This window comes from Sarcophilus harrisii, chromosome 4 (genome assembly GCF_902635505.1).
Source record: "Sarcophilus harrisii chromosome 4, mSarHar1.11, whole genome shotgun sequence".
Taxonomy (NCBI): Eukaryota; Metazoa; Chordata; class Mammalia; order Dasyuromorphia; family Dasyuridae; genus Sarcophilus; species Sarcophilus harrisii.
The window spans coordinates 106,114,330-106,132,211 of record NC_045429.1 but is presented as its reverse complement, the minus strand read 5'-3'; the positions used below and the strand labels follow the sequence as shown (position 1 = coordinate 106,132,211).

Sequence of the window (17,882 nt, the reverse complement as noted above, 5' to 3'; positions counted from 1 at the left end):
GACCTCCACAGTAAGTTATGTGACCCCATATGGGATTGTAATCCACAGTTTAAGAAACTTTGATCTAAAATAAAAGACAATCTTGAAATCATTTATTTGACTTTTTCCTTAATCTTCTGAAAACACTTCTCAATTTAATTAATGGAAAAATATATTATGGATCATAGTATTTAGAAATTGATAATACCCTAGAGTTTGCTTAATTCACTCAGTGCAGCCCACCTACCCATCTACCCCAGCTTCCCATTTTATAGATAACACTGAGACCTAAAACAGGGTCATACCTCTAACATATCTTTCAGCTCTAAAGTATTATTATCTTAATGAGGCAATGGAATGTGACTGATGCAGAGTTGATTTTTCAATTGAAAAGAGTTGTGTTCAAGTCTTGCCTCTAACAATATATTGACTCTGTGGCCATGAACAAGTCATTTAACCTTATAGTTCCCTGGAAACTCTTTTTTTTTTTTTTTTAATGTGACAATCTGGGTTAAGTGACTTGCCCAGAAAAATACAACTAGTAAATGACTGAGGTCACATTTGAACTCAGGTCCTCTTGATTTCAGGACTGGAGTGCCACCTAGATGTCCCTGAAAACTCTGACTATAAATTGTAAGCATAATTGCTGACTTTTCCTGATACAGGGAATTTCCACATTGAGAGATTCAATATTGATAAAATCACTATCTAGGGAAAATATTAAAATGAGGTTATTTTTCCTTAGATTAGCAATAAAATTCCTTTGTGTTCTTGGAACATACACAAATGAATGGTGGATGGAAAGCAGTGAAGAAAGATGCTGAATGTCAGCAGGTGCAGTTCCGCATGGCTAGGATGCAGGCACCTATCAAGAAATCAGTAAACCCTCCTGGAACTCAAGTCATGCCCACCACACAATCACAAGCAACAAGAAGTACCTAGCTGTCAAACAAGGAAGTAGTTACTAACAACTCACATTTTTATAGCGCTATAAATCTTATGTGCTTTTCTCAAAAAAATCAGATGAATACAAGAATACATACATTGTGACACTCATTTTATAGATTAGATTTTCTAGCATTATGGATGCCTTTGATGCTGCTATTCTCATTATGACCTACTGTAGATAGATACTTTGTTCAGTTTCACAGAGCAGATTTATATGCAGAACAATATGAATCAGGAAATTCCCCACTTTCTGCATTTAAGACTGCCTCCTAATGACCTGTTGTGTGAGCTTATATATTTTCCTCAGGATCTAAGTATTTGGAAGTGGGCTCTAGAAAGTATGACCCACCTATGTACTCCTCTGGTAGGAGAATACTCAATAATAAAATGACTATTTTGGTTAAGGCACAACTCGGTGGTACAATAGATAAGAGTATCAGATCTGGGCTCAGACACTTTTAGCTATGTGACCCTAAGTAAATCACTTAAGTTAACCTGTTTCTCCTATAATATGAGCTGAGGGAGGCTAGTATCTTTGCCAAGAAAATCCCAAAAGGGGTCACAAAGAGTCAGACACAACCAAATTATTGGGAAACAAAAACCTTTGGTTAAGAGGAAGTAATAAAACCCAAGGAATTGGTCCTTCATGGTCAGATTATTAGGAGTGGAAGCCACTGATCTGAAATGGCCTTGGTCAAAGTTAACAGGATTCTTCTCTCTTTGAAGTAATATTGTAAAATGAATAGAGGATGAACAGTGTAGTTCTGAAAATCCTTATTTCTCTACTTTGAAGGCAGCTTATACTTGGATAACATAAGGAAACTATTCTAGGATGAAAATGCTTCTATTGGTTTTTGTTTTTCTTTTTCAAAATAGCCTTTTTTTTCTTTTTAGGAAAAGGAGATGTTTTTGGAGATGTATTCTGGAAGGAAGCCACGCTTGCCCAGTCTTGTGCCAATGTCAGGGCTTTAACCTACTGTGACTTGCATGTGATTAAGCGGGATGCCCTCCAGAAAGTGCTAGAATTCTACACAGCTTTCTCTCATTCCTTCTCAAGAAACCTTATCCTCACATACAATCTAAGGAAAAGGGTAAGTGAATTCTTATTAAGATTTCTTGGTGCAGTGTTGGATCACTGTCTTGACTGGATTTTGGCTGAGATTGTTGTGTTGCCTGATTCCCAAGACCCCACATTGTGGAGAAGCAGAGAAAAGCAATGGTCTTAGGAAGAGGTGAAAAAGAAGCTCTGAGGAGGAAGAAGTAGAAGTTTTGGTTTTGATTCTTTTGGTGTGAGTTTCTTCAGTGGCCATCCAGACCCTATAGCATTTTGGAGGGGTGTACAAAACATAGTCTTTGATTATCAAAAAAGGTCCTCCCAAAGATAAACTGTTATCTCCATGGTGACTTTAGTTTGTGGTGGGGTGTGCTGTTGTTAACAGGTTGCTAGTGCAATGAAAAGAGATGAGAAAATGATTTAATTGAATTCAGGAAATATGGAAGTTATAAAATTTGATATCTCAGAGGATTTTTTTTTTCTGCAACTGCCAACTCAACTGGTTTGGAAAATGATTAACAATGCATGAGCCAGACAATTTTTCATCTGAAGTACTTTCTTTAAATCTCAAATCATCTGAATTGCTCCACTGATCTCAGCAAGTATTAAACTATTTGTCTTGTATCCTTTTGATTTTCATCTTCATTGGTTTCTATGTATTTCATCCTGCCTTCTCTTTGTTAAATCCGTCACAGGATAGCTAGTCTTGGTGCATACAGGAGCAGCATCACTTTGAATGATGGTTATGAATAATGGTTAGGTGGCAAGATTGGTTTAGTTTGTAGGATGCCCAATAGTACATCATCATCAATCATTCCTTTTGTTTGGCCATGTATAATGGCACTGGACCTGGACATCCAGGGATTAGGTTCTAGCAACTATTTGCCATTATTCAGTATCTCCTGAATCCTAGTCCCATTCTCATCTTGGCCACTGACTGGTAGTGTGAGTTTGGGCAACTGGCCTTAGTTCCTTTATATGTAAAATATGGATTGGGCTAGATGATTGCAAGATTTCTTCAGATTCTACCATTTGAAGGATCACTGAGAATTTCAGAGTTATAGAGATCTTAGAGATCATGTCTATCAATCATCTAATTTTACAGATGAGGAACAGATGAGGAAATACATTTTAGTCCACTCTTTGGGTTATCTTCAGCCATGATATCAGAAAACAACTAAATTAAAAACCAGAGCCATACCATATGTAGCATAATCACAATCCTCAATCCAAATTCCTGTTTTCAGAAGTCCCTAGTTTTTCAAGTTCTTAATTTCATTGACATACATAGGATCCTAAGATGTGGCAGAGAAAGGGGCTGGGTGGCACAGTGGACAGAGCACTGGGCCTCAAGTCAGGAAGACCTGATTTCAAAACCAGACGTAGACCCTGAACAGGTCACATAACCCCTGCCTGTCTCAGTTGCGTTGTTGAAAGGATCAAATGAGACATTTGTAAAGTGGTTAGCACAGTCTCTGGCATATAGGTGCCAGTCCCTGCTTAATAAGTGTTTGTTTCCTTCCACTCTTTAATTTTTCCTTCCTTCCCTTCCTTTCCTTCCTTCCTCAGAAGAAAGCCAAGGACCAGAGAAGGAAAAATATATGGCCTATCATCAACTTCTGGCTTTGTTCCATGAACCTGAAATATGCATTACTCTTTAGTGGCATTCTTGTCTCTCTAGCTCTCCCTCTCTCCCTCTTTTCCTCCCCACCCCCATCTCTCTCTCGCTCTCTCTCTCTCTCTCTCTCTCTCTCTCTCTCCCTCTCCTTCCCTTCCTCCCTCCATCCCCTCCCCCTCTCTTTCTGCCTCTGTATGTCTCCATCTCGCTTTGTTTTTCTGTCTGTCTGTTTGTCTCTGCCCCCCTTTCTTCTTTCTTTTTCTCTGTTCGTGTTAAGACTGGGTCTCATCCAGGATAGAACCAATCATAAGCCAGTCTCCCTGCTGATTGGCATGAAATCTTTGGTCTGTTCAGTTTCCATTTTGGATTAGTTCATTGTTCCTTAGGCAGCCTGGTGGCCTCATGCCCCAGAGACTTAAAATCTGGATGACTGACAAAGTGAGGAAGTCAGATCACTTTTAGCTCTACTATAACTCAGAACCCCTGGGCTCCAACAATTCACCAACCTCAGTCTTCCTGGTAGCAGGGATTCCAGACCTGTGCCAGCATGCCTGATTTTAGATACTTAGATTTAATTAATTCTTAAAGGACCACCTTTTGGCACCATGCTAATTTACTTGCTTAAAAGTCAGAGAATCTCTTTGACCAAGATTTGCTGTGATTTTGCTTTCACAGCAGTCTTTCAGTTACTATGATTCTAGATTTGAATTATATATTTCCTGAAAATCACCAAGGAGATTACTGAGTTAGGACATAGCCCTTGTGTGTTTTATAGGGGTGATTTGTAGAGGTGAATAGTATGTTTACTTTACCATGACTCTCCCTTGGCATCAGGAGATGCCTGGGAGCACAAGACCTTTGTTAACAAGGCTTCTTCATGGAGATCCTTAGTCAAGTGACTTGACTTCTTTGGGGAGGGTAGAGCTAGAATGAGGTGGGGGAGTTTGCATTCCTTCTTTTTGTGAAAGCAACTTGATTGCAATCAATGTTCAAAGCTGCTGAGAACACAGGTGAAAAAAACATACTGTTCAGGTCACCCAAGGGAAGCATAGTCATGGTGAATGACCTGCAGATCAAGTTCATCTATTTTCAAATAGCAATTTCAGAACATTTTGCTTAGCCTGACATTGTTGACTTACATATGGATCAGATGAAGCAGGTGAGGTCATCTATTAAAAGTCATGTTGTGATTCAATTGTTTTTAATTCTGACTCTTTATGAGCCCATTGGGGGCTTTCTTTGCAAAGATCAGATTGATTTATCATTTCCTGCTCCAACTCATTTTAAACATGAGGAAGCTGAAGCAACTAGGATTTAGTGACTTGCCCAGGGACACACAATTACTAAGTGTCTGAGGCTGGATATGTACTCAGAAAAAATGAATCTTCCTGACTCCAGGTCTGGTGCTCTGTGCATTGTGGTGCCACCTAGATGTCCAGAAGGGACCTTAGAAATTGTTAGAAAAGTGAGGTTCAGGGAAGTTGTCTGAGGTTACATAGGTAGGAAGTGTCAGGTGTAGTTTGACTGTAGGGCCTTCTTCTCCAAAGTCAGATGCCCCTTCTTTACATTTACCTGTCAATGTGCCTTCTTTGTAGGAAATAAGAGCTTGCCATTTTCAGCCTTGCCACTGCAGTTTCTCATTGTGACCCTCTGAGAATTAATTCATAGTTCTACAGGGCATGGAAGATGAGAACATTACATGCATGAATTACTCTTATAGCTGTTTTTCTCCTGGAAAAATGAAGTGTATTCTTATAGCTGTTTGTACCTTGGCCAAATTAAGTACATTCTTTGCAAAATGCCTGAGAACACAATGCTTTTTGCTCTGTCTTGGAAAATCCGTTTTACAAAGAAACTGGCTTTTTTGTTCATTGGCATTATGGACCACATGTGCTCCAAAAAAGAGGCTTTTATTTTTCTTTGCAAATGATGCATTTCATTCTATCATGTCAAGAAGCTTAACAAATGAAGAGAAGCCCATCCTTAAGGACATGCTTACCTGGAGAGGCAGGCACTCTTTGGAATGTGAATGCTGGGAATTAGAAAGTTTCATGGCAGTGATTTGTCTCTCCATCCATTCTGCGTGGGAGTCTGTGTCCCAGCTCTGATCATGTATAGAAGATTTTGAGTGGTCACTAGCAATAGAGTCTCTTGTAACCACAAGCAGGTCATGACTCACAGAGGGAATCTGGGATGCTCTAAGATTCCTGAGAAAAACACTAGAATCCTGACCCTCAGCTCTGGCACACTGGAGTCATCATCATCATCATATTTTTACTTTGGTTGTGACATTCGCTCCTCTTCCCTCTCAAGTCTCCCTCCCTCCCAAACCTTTGAAGGAGGATGAGATTGAGGCAATTTGATAATTTAGCTAAGTTATCAGAGAGATAATAGACAATGTTTGGGAAATACATAGTCCAAGTACTATGTCTATGTCTGAGGCCCTCGCTTCTCTGCTCTACCCTACCCATCCCACAGTGTAAACTAGCTTTGTGTGTATATAGTTCTTTTTCTCTACTTGAGAAACAATCCAGCAAAGGTTTATTAAGAACTCACTATGTGCAAAACACTATGCTAGACCCTGGGGAGACAAAGACATAAAGAAAAGTCTTTTCAGGAAATTTACATTTCCTGTTGACAGCAGGGCATTGTTCAAATAGCACATATATAAGCTCTGGGCTTGCTCTGCTAACCTCACTTGCATTGATAATTTGATTCCAGACCTTGCTTGCATTTCCCCATCAGAGTTCTAAGGGTCAGCCTAGAGATAGTGGGGTATTCTTTTAATGCAGAATAAGTCCAGTTCACTTAACATAATTTACAAAAATTAAAATATCAGTTAAAGGCCAAGTATCCATCATGTACAGAACACTATACTTATTTTCATTTTTTCAATTGGTAATGGCTAGATCCCTTTACTGGTAGGCAACATTAGCATTTTCTTATTCACCTCTGCTTATCTCCTTTTGGGGTCATCCTACTATTGCCCTGATTTATCTTGCTGATAGCTCAATCAGAGTGTCATAGAATAAACTCTTTAAAAAAAAATCATTGTCTTTAAAATTCATCTCCCTTTTAATTTCATTCTCAACATTGCTCAGTTTCCTAGGTTCTGGGAAATTGGTTCCTTTTACCTCAGTGATGAGTTTGGAATTTTCTCCTCACTAAAATCATTTGGATGATGAAGGAGATGTATTATAATTAAAGGATGGATTGCGGTCAAAGGACTGGACCATTAACAACAGTCAATTTATTCAATAATTGCCATTTAACTAATTGCTAGGGTGGTTCTTAGTCCTATTTTTAGCCAATACAACCGATACAGCTTTTTAAAAAATTAAATTTGGAGAAGGAGAATTTAGAAGGTAAGTGGGCTTAATACCAATACTTCTTTCAAGGAAGATATCATATGATTTAGTGATTACTTATTTCTTAAAGGTGAGGTTGACATAGTGAGTCACATTGGATATGTACATTTTCAGCATATTTCAGCCAAAGGGGATTTTAGTTTAGTAAAGATAATACCAAAGCTTTGGAAAAAGCATTATCCATATATAGAATATGCCAACATTTCAATCCTAAGCTCCCTTTCAACCAAGAACAAATTCATGTAGAAGAGTCAGAAGCTTTAAGGAAGTGAAAGGCTTAATTATAAATAAAAGCCCTCAGATATATCACCCTTCTCCTTTAATTTAAAAAAAAAAAAGAGCTTCTGGTTTGAAATGATCCTCCACAAAGTCTCCTTTCTTTCATGCTATCTGTAGTGATGGAGGAAGTAGAATTGACATAACTCCAAAGACTGTCAGTCTATGATAATACTCTAGGAATGCTGGACCACATATTCAGGAAGGATAGAATTAAGTCACTATCAAGTTCCTCCTGATTCACAAAGAACAGGAATTGCATATGTATGTGTGCGTGTGTGTGTGTGTGTATGTGTGTGAGTGTGTTTACACTGATTTCTCCAGCATACTCAGATGTTTGTACCCTAGGCTTTCATGATAATTCTGGTGTCAGAGAACAAGTGTTATGCATAGTATATGCAGTTTCCTCATCAGAGTGAGCTTAATATTTTATAATAATAATAATTAGCATTTCTATAATGCTTTAAAGTTCGCAATGTACTTCACAAATATTATCTCATTTTATCCTCACAATAGTCCTGAGAAGTGTGTTAAATATCATTAATATCATTTTATAGTTGAAGAAACTGAGGTAGAAATAGCTGAAGTGACTTTTCCAGGTTTACATAAGTAATAAGTATCCAAGGTAGAATTTGAATTCAGGCCTTCCTGACTCTACCCTCTACTATCTCTAGTATCTAGTTGCCTCAGTATCTGGAAAGAATCTCATAGAATTAATTAGCTGATCTAATCCTCTCTTTTTATAGATGAGGGAAATTAAGTGACTTTCCCTAACAAGTAGTAACCATCAAAGGTGAGATAAGAATTCAGGTTTTCTGACTACAAAGCCAAGATACAATTTGAGAAAGAAAATGCTATGTCTCTTACCAAAACATGGAAGACTTCAGCCATTTATTGGGCAATTGGAACTTGAAGTACAATGCCATGGGAGAAACTATCTTACTAAAACCTTATTTTCATTTGTGTATTTGTGGAAAATTTAAATACCTAATTGATGATAAGTGTGGTACTTCACATTAAGGTTTGAAGGTGTTTGCTGATGCTTTTCCCACTTAAAAAAATACTTAGGATTCTGAGATCTTCCTTTGTCCATTCTAGAGGAAACAAGTAGAGGGGTAAGCCATGATTTGGCCTAAAATTATTATCTCTCTTTTGGGAACTCCAAAGGTCAATCAGGATCCTAAAAATGAGAAAGAGGAAGGAGCTGACCTGGACAGTATTCAAGATGAATCATTCAGCAATCCATATGTAAGCACTCTGAAGGTCACTCTGTTAATCAGAGTGACTTTGTGAAGAATGGTTTCTGCCAGACTAATCCTTGATCTATTTTCCTCCAGTGATAAAGTGGAGAATAGTAGATTTGGAGGTGTGAAGAAGAATTAGGAAGAGGAATAAACGATCATTTATCTTGACTTTATCAAGTCTGAGGATAGATACTTGGAATCAGAAAAACCAACTTTAGGCTCCATTTTTGAAACTTATTAGCTATATGACTGTGGACAAGTTACTTAATCTTTCTGAGGATCCATTTTCTCATCTGTTAAGTGGGAAAAATAACACTTTTAGATGATGTTTAGGGTATTGTAAGGTTCAAATTATTATACATATAAAGTTCTTTTTAGTCACAAAAGTTCTATATAGATGTCAGTGAATTTGGAAGGGACTTCAGAGGTGATCTTATCCAACTACCTCATGTTATTTTCCTTTTATCTTTGTATCCCCAGTGTTTAGTATAATGCTTGGCACATATTAGATTCTTTAAAAAAAATATTTGTTGATTGAAAAGAACTTGAGACTCCTAACTTCTAGACCAATCCTCTTCTTACTATTCCATGAGCCCTTGGGCATATTGGACCATTCTTCTCATGGGCAACTAAATGGGTGAAAATAAATGGCCTAATATATTCATTCCCATTAGAAGAAAAGCAATTAAAATATTTTTGTAATATAATAATCTATATTTATGTAATTTAGTAGGGCCTCTGTTATTATTCATTATCGATGGCATTCTGTTAATTGGGATTTCTTTTTATGACCTGTCTTATCCTATCCTAGATCATCATTTCTCTGGAATCAAGAAGAACAGGACAATAGACCAGGGCATAAACTTGCAGATAATTTTATTATGGGCACTTTTGCTCCATGGGATTGGAGAGAAAGCATTAAAGCCAGAGTCCTTGCCAAGTAAGTAAGAGTCAAGTGATTATCCAGTGGGATCATATCCCTAATGGTATTTAATTTGTACTTGACTTTCTGAGAGAGGAACTGAAATGGCTGTGATTTTTTTAGGTTCGTATGGAGTTGCTTTTCACAGTAATAGGCTGAGCATGATTGACTCAGTCTATATTTAGAACAGAAACCTTTGACCTTTCTACTACAGAAGGCAGTTCTGGTGTGAGATCCTCTCTCGAAATTCAGTTCAACATATATTTGCAATCCTTTGTTTCAGATGTGCCCTACTGATACTCACTTTGAAAGACTTCTTTAATCTTTGGCTTATTGTCCTTACCCAGATGATCCAGCATCCTTTGGGTAAAGTCACCAACTCCTCCTACTTTCCATTTATATATCCTTTACTACTTAAACTATCTTTCCAAACTGATTTCATATAATTCCTTACAGTATTTTATAATACAATCATTTACAAATAATATTTTTTCTATTGAGCTGAAATCTGCTCCCACTTTGAATCACTGATTTAAAACAATTATTAAAAAAACAGAATAGGGCAAAAGAAAAATAGAGAAAGAATATAAAACAAAATAAAACAAAACAAAAGAGAACATTTTCATGTACCTAGCAGAATATCAGAGAGGATTCAAAATATATAACAACAAATTATCAGTTCAAGAAAGTATGTGCGTGTATATATATATATATATATATATATAGAGAGAGAGAGAGAGAGAGAGAGAGAGAGAGAGAGAGATGTATACATACTATATGTATACAAACACACAGAGAGACACACACACACACATATATATATATATATTAGTAGAAGAAATTATATTCATAAGTGTCTATCTTTTCTTTACTTTTTATGTAAATTGTTCTTTTGTTCTCTGCTGTGCACCTTTATTTTTTTCCCCTCACAATCAGCAGGTATTACAGAAACTTTCACTTCCTGGAGTGTGGAGTCAAAGTCTTGATATTTCTTCAGATCTAGCCTGGAGGTGTTTACATTTCACACTGGTTAATCCTTGGTCTGGAGCTTTTCTTCTGATCTTCTGGGGTTGTACTTGGGGGATCCTGGTTCTGCCCCAAGTCTTCTTGACTTTTTACTAGTTTATGTTTGTCCTGAGGTGCAAATTTGTTCTATTTGTGGTGGAAATCGGCAGAGCTTGAAATTTACCAACCTACTTCGCCATCTTCCCAGAATCCTCCCCTACAAATAATATTTGTAAAGCTCTTAATAACACAGTAGCTGGAACAATGTAGGCACTATGCAAATGCTTATTCTCTTTTCTTCCTCACTTCCACCCAAAGTGCAACCAAATTAGCTTGCTTGTTATTCCTTGTGTATACAAGACATTTGGTGTCTACCTCCATACCTTTGCATGGGATGTAGCCCATGTCTAGAACAATGTCCTTCCTGATCTCTGCCTCCTTTGCTTCATTCAAAGGCATATTTCTGATTCTGGTCCTCACAATTTTTCATATTATTCACTTACTGAAATTTCTTTGTAATTTAATGTATGTGTGTATCTATATATCTCCTATTGACTTGTCTGTGTACGTGTTTCCACTTACTCCCATAGAATTGGAGCTCTTTAAAGACAGTCCCTGTTTTATTTTTGTCTTTCTCTCCAAGGTATACCTGTAAGCCCTGTAATTGCATGTCTAATTGAGTTACAGATATATATATATACTCACAAGGCTAATTACTTAGTGTTGAAAAGTAACTTGTAGGCTTTATTAAGGATCAATGAAAATAGGAAGAACACCAATCAGAATCTTGATTCCCGAGGTACAACAAAGGAAAGAGGGAAGGACAGGGAGTTATGGTGTCCCCCAGGATTACTGTATACTGGGAAAGACAAATTTATCATCTGGGCTAAATAATGAGTAAAGCTTGTCAAACACTGGGCATTATGTACATACAAAAGTAAATGAGACTAGAGTTTTTATCCTCATTGAACTTACAAATCAGTAGCGAAGATAATGTTTCTAAGAAAAGACAAAACAAATACTTGCTGAGACTTTTCTACAATTTTTTGTCATCCCAAACAGCACCTTTTATTAAAATGATTGTAAATAATATAAAATATTTAGGAGTCTATCTGCCAAGGCAAATCCAGGAACTATATGAACACAATTATAAGATACTTTTCACACAAATAAAGTCAGATCCAGGAATACCTTTTATACCATAATTACACAGTTCACCCGTCAATTGCTTGACTCCCCCTTTGCCTTTGATTTTTTAAAAGAACTTCATTTTTTGGCTTCCAAGTCCATTACAAGTGCTCTTCAAGTCATTTTATGTCCTGTTATTTCACACTTTTAGTTGTGTTTTGCCATATAGTATAGGTTCCCCTATTCTCTTGAGCATTCTTTTATTTTTCCAAATATGCCCCATTTTTTTTCATAGTGAATTTTTTTTGCTAATATTATCTTGTCAGCTCTCCAAGTTTTGATCAAACACCTACTCTATTTTATTTGGAGCAGACATTTCCCAGGGCCTTCAAAAAGGTACATATAAATAGTTTCTAGACTTCCTGTAGGATATTTGCTTTTTGCATTACTAATTTCATCTTTTTCTTTAAATGTACATACATATTATAATTTTTTTCTTCCTCTAAAACTTGGGCAACTCTGAGATGGTTTTTATTAGTGTATTCCACTAAAATATCAAAATTAATGTTGGAGAAAGCTTGTTCACATAGTGATTTCCTTTTAGCTATATCCTATACCAGTCTATGCCCATTATAAAGAATCAAATGAAATCTCTTTCCATTCCTTGAAAGCTGAAAATGACTTAAAGGTCACATATTTCATCCTAAATTCTTATCTTCAGACTGTTTCTAGAAACATATGGAAAACAGAAATTCCCATAAGTATTATCTACTTCAATTTGTTCAATATTTCCAGCTCATGTCATGATCTCATGATCATATAACTATTGACTCTGAGAGCTGAAATGGTAAGGATTTTGTCATTCTTCCTGAGGACAGGAATCTCTTTATAACATTCCTGACAAATTGTCATCTAACATCTCTTTGAATATTGTTTAGTCATTCTATAGTATTATAGTGTAGTGATATTATCATATCTCTAGTGTGTGTGTGTGTGTGTGTGTGTGTGTGTGTGCATGTGGGGGGGGTATGTGTGTATTTGTATTTATATCTTTAGTCTCAATATGTGACTTAATTTCAGTGGAAAAATCTTAGTGTGGAACTTCTGTAGTGTAAACTCTAACCATCATTACTGTTAGTTGATCTGTTTGAAGTTCTTTAAAGAGAAACCTGAGGCACTGAGAAGTTCAGTGCTTAGTCAAGTGTCAAAGACAGGTCCTGAAGCAGTGTCACAGGCAGTATGTGTTAGCAGCAGGATTTGAATCAAAGTCTTCCTGACTATGAGACTAACATTTTGTTCACTGTCACAGGACCATTATAGATCTTTCACTGAATTTTTCTTACAGAGATTTATCAAGCAAGATTTTTACACCATTATTAAGCATATTTCCCCTCATGTACAAAACTTATCCTCTCTCCACTCTCTTTTTTATCTTCCCATTGCTTCCTTCCTCTATAGTTGGTTGCCTGGTAGTATCAAAGCCCATGGATTATTCTTTTTTCAATTATTCTCTGAGATGCCTGTTCTGTCAAGCTCTGTCCTTGCTGCCAAGCTTTCTAATTTAACCAATCTGGTTTTTAGACTTCTAGATTTTGTTATATTTTCACTTGATTTTTTCTGCTACTTATTATTAAAGGGTTCTTGTCATTAGCTAAATAAGATGGGCCAGTTTTTATGTTAGCCTCATTTTCCTGGAGAAAAATAGCACAATGAATTCCTTCTGAGCATTCTAGAAATGCAAATCAAATTAAGATCTCTTATTTTTTTCTCTTCCAATTAATCCGCAAGCCTTTATCAAACTCATCAGAGTCCAGTTTCACAGGGGCAGAAGTCCAAGTTCTGATTGGAGAAAAATGAGAAAATTAGAAAAAGGTCATTGTATTGGTGTCATGGTTTGTACAGAGCCAGGAAGTGGTGGGTCTAGAACTAGATAAAGATTTTCCAATTAGAATGAAGAGAGGAAATTTAAGCTCTAAGAATAAAAATATTTTTCTAGATGTTTCACTAAGATAGGAAAGAGAAATATTGGGTGATAATTTGAGGTAATGGTAGAATCAGTGAAGCTTTTTAAAAAAAAAAGATCAGGCAAGCTTAGAGTATGCTTAAAGGCAGGAGGGTAAAAACTAGTTAATAGGAAGGATTTGAATATTAGCAAATAGAGAAAGAATAATTGAGTGGGACAATCTAATCTTGAATAGCTGGACTCTTCAGTAGCAGAGTTTATAGACATAGTCCATTATTTCTGGCTCACAATTATTCTTTATAGTATGTCTACTCTTCTGTTAATTATAAAGCTAACAGATCTTTCCATAGTCACTAAACACTTATTTGATTGACCACTTTGTTAGTTTTCATGTTTCAGATTCTAAAAACTCACATGTGAATGAGCTAAGGGACTTTAATGCTATATATGCTTAGTCATTTCTCTGAATTCAAACAGGTCCTCTAAATACATTTATTATAGGAACAGTTCTCTATCAGGTCCTCCTAACAGGTCTCTCCTCAAATTTTCTCCAGTGGCATGAAAAAACAGAAAAAGCACTACTTTTTATACTTCATAAATTGATGTCCATTGTTCAATTTATGCAAAGCTCTTTTTCTGCCCCTTTCAATGTTAGACATAGGACTAAAATTAGAAAATTAGAAATATATTTACTGAACTATTTAACTGATGAAGCAACTCTGAGGCATTGGGCATAGCTAAATTGTTAATTAGATGACAGTCAAGATTTGGAAAAGACATTTCTTAGCTGTTTCTACAAGCAAAGCTAATAAAATTTAATTTATTAGAGATAAATGTAGGATTTCAGTAGGATTTAAAAAACCGACTATAAAAATCCAGATTAGGAAAGATACACTCAACATGAATTTGTCTAAAAAAGTTCTGGAAGTTTTAATGGACTGCAAGCTCAATATAAATCAACAGTGTGAGATATGGAAACCAAAAGAACTACAAAGGTATGATGCTGATAACAGGGGAGATGATAGATAGTTCTACTGTACTCTGTCCTAGCCAAATGACATCTCAAGTACTATTTTAGGCAAAATATTGATAAGATGGACACACTGAAAGCAAGCAAGTTAAGTCCTTGCAATGGTGCCCTATGAACATCAGCTAAAGGAAGAAATTGCTTATAGATAGAATATAAAATTATAGTGATTTTCAAAGTTTGATTTGTGTAACTTAAGATTTTTTTAGGAAGTCCATGAGGTCAAAATACATTGTGACAATAATACTAAGACATCTTAATTCTGAATATGATAATTATCTTGTGGATATAACCTATATTTAAAAAAAAGCTCTTGGGTGATCCTCAGTAATTTTTTAAAAGTATAAAGGGATTTGAGATCATTGATTCTGAAGAAGGGGTTTTGGGGGTGGGGGAGAAAAGAGTGGAAGAGGAACATGATAGCTTGAAGATTTTGACTTGACTTGAAGAAAATGCTTCCTATTAAGTCTAGCTATCCAGAAGTGGAATAGGTCTCATTGAGAAATAATAGTTTTACCCTCCCTATAAGTCTTTAAGCAAAGGCTGGAATGTTTTTGGGGATTTTGTAGAGAAGATTCTTGATTAGGTTTAAGTTGGATTAGGATAAATTTAAACTTTTTCTCTGTGGTGGAGACTCCTCTGATAACCTGGTGAAACTTTTGATCCCCTTCTTGGAATGACATTTTTAAATGAATAAAATAACTACAAAGGATTAAAAAGGAAGCCAATTAAATTGAAATATAGTTATCAAAGTTTTTTTTTTTAAAATTCACATACTCTTAGTTAAGGGTCTCTGATCTAGTTAGACTTTGATATCCTCTATGATTTTTTGACCAATTAAGAGGCATTATTGACCAGAGAATGGCTCAGGAGACATTGGGGGTAAATTATCTTTTTCTATGAGGTAATTCTAGAATGAACTTGCATTTAAGAGAGAATTGATTGTTAAATATTCAGTGGGTGCCTTTATACCTGCCAGGAATCAGCAAATTCTATAAATGAGAGCATGATTTCTCATTTTATTAATTGTCTGGAAAGTGTAAATAATATAGATTAGCCCTTAAAGTGTGTTTTGTATGCATTTTCCCAAAGAAAGTTATAAAATTATACATACTTCTGTCTGTTCTCTTAAATTCCATTAAGCAGTAAAATCTTGGCAACTATGAAAGGATGTCAACTTCTCAGAGAGGAAATGGTTATCTGTATGGTTTGGGATCTTCCAATCAATGTCCTGAAAGAGTAGCAATTCTATAGTAGAAAAATTCAATTCATTTCAATTCAACAGACTTTTATTAAGCCTCTACAAGGTCCTGTGATAAGGAAGGACAGATCTGTCTTGCAAAAAGTACTAAATCTGGAGTCAGTGGGAGCTGTGCCCCCATACTACCTCTATGTGATTTCAGACATTTTTCCCTCTGTGCCTCAGTTTTCTCATATGTAAAATAGGAATAACAATACTTGTATTACTTACTTCACAATTTAGTTATAGATATAAAAACAATGCACTTAACTTGGTGCATTTATAGGGCAACTAGGTACTGAGTTTGGAGGTAGGAAGATATGAGTTCAAATCTAACTTCAGATACTAGCTATGTGACCTTGGTCAAATCATTTAACCTTGTTTATCTCAATTTGCTAGAAGAAGAAATGCAAACCACTCCAATATTTTCGACAAAATTAAAGCCCAAATGAAGGCATGAAGAGTTGGACATGACTGAACAGCAAATAGTGCATTTATATATTACTTTAAGTTTTACAAAGCACTTGACATTCAATCTTATAAACTGAGAATTAGTATATATATCAGGTATTGTTATTATCTATGAATTTTCAAATGAGAGAGAGGAATGGGGCACATAGTCCAGTGATAGATCAGTCTGAGGAAAATTGAGTCTGATGGGGAGCCTCTATTTGACTTGTTGCTTAGGTATAGTACTGTGGCATTAGTATACAAGCTTTGTAATGGCTTTTGTTGGGAATATTCAGAAATGCAATTTCTTTCTGTCTGTCACAGCAAGAAAGACATATGACCTTCAGTTTTCATCAGGAGACCTGGGTCGACTGTTGATTTGCAACAAGCAAGAGCCAGGCAGGCATTTAGCAAATGGCCATGTACACAGCCATAGTCAGAACACAATGGAGGCCTTTCAGTTAAATTGAAAATTAAAAGTAATGCAACACAGTGAGAAAAGCACTGTGACTTGGAATAAGAAGACCTGAGTTCAACTTCTGGACCAAAAATTACATCTCAGTTTCTTTGTCTGAAAAATATAAGGATTGGATTCAATGGTGATCCTCAGACTCTCCTAGTTTTAAAGCATGTTCTCCTATCTATACCTTAAATCACCTGGGAGACAATACTCTCTAAAGCCTGTTCTCCTTTATATACTTTAAATTTTCTGGGAGACAATACCCAGCATCTGAATGAGAAGGATGGGATCTCCTTCCCCAACCTTTCTCAACATTTTATTAAGGTTGATGGCCCATAATTGACTATCATCCTTACTTGCAGCTGAAGAAAATGAGACCTAGAGATGATAAGGACCTTAGCCCAGTTTATCCAGTCAGTAATTGAATTTAGTCTTCTGGCTTTCCTTGTTTTAGGCAGGGGACACTTTTGCCTCCCGTCATCTTCTGTCATTCTATTTTGGGCCCCTAAATGTGAGAGAAATGCTGAGTTGCCTCTTTGCTGATTCTCAGTGACCTCCCTTGGGCCTCGGTTAGTAAAGGAATTTTAAAATCCTAGGCAATTTAAAAAAACATATTCATGTCAATCCTTCATTGTTCTTGGTTTTTTGTCCCATGTCCTATAAATGCTTCCTCTTGTCTATTTGTTTCTTCGTTGAAGATTTCTTTACTCTCTTTTTTCTCTTTGTCCATCTGTGTCAGTGCATCTGCCACAAACTCTTAAGTCCTTTGTAAGCAGAGACTACTTTGTCTGAGCATCTGCAAAATGCTTGAAACTAATACCCAGAAAGAAACATTTCAAGCTTTTGGATGTTTGTGTGTTTAGCTGCCTTGGATAATCGATAGCATTTCTTGAATACCCACTGGTGTGAGGAAATGGGCTTCATGTTCCTTGCCCTTACCAGCTTTCAATGTACCTGGATGCAGAGTAAAATGATCCTAAGAGTTAGGAGGATCTAGTCCCAATTCTACCTTTTGGCTGTGTGAGCAAGTCATTTAATTTCTATGAAACATGAAAATTTGTCTTGCTGCTTACTTGTTTTGTTTTAGTTTATACTATTGTATTACATAAAATATATATTATATAACATTACTGTCTATTACATTATTATGTACTGTATTACATATTATTGTTATTCATTATATTATTATGTAGATTATAT

General features: G+C 36.1%; 1 protein-coding gene across 2 annotated transcripts in view; it reads left to right on the top strand.

Annotated features, from left to right (window-relative positions):
* KCNH1 (potassium voltage-gated channel subfamily H member 1) overlaps nucleotides 1-17,882 on the top strand; it is a 491,105-nt gene that overhangs the window by 322,668 nt on the left and 150,555 nt on the right. The window contains exons 10-11 of one of the 2 annotated variants that reach the window (XM_031937312.1): nucleotides 1,822-2,018; nucleotides 9,299-9,964. In XM_031937312.1, coding sequence (XP_031793172.1) covers nucleotides 1,822-2,018; nucleotides 9,299-9,337 — 236 coding nt within the window. In that variant the 3' untranslated portion in view covers nucleotides 9,338-9,964. Of the gene's footprint in view, nucleotides 1-1,821; nucleotides 2,019-9,298; nucleotides 9,965-17,882 lie in introns of those variants that run through there. The other variant, XM_031937311.1, reaches the window with a different exon arrangement.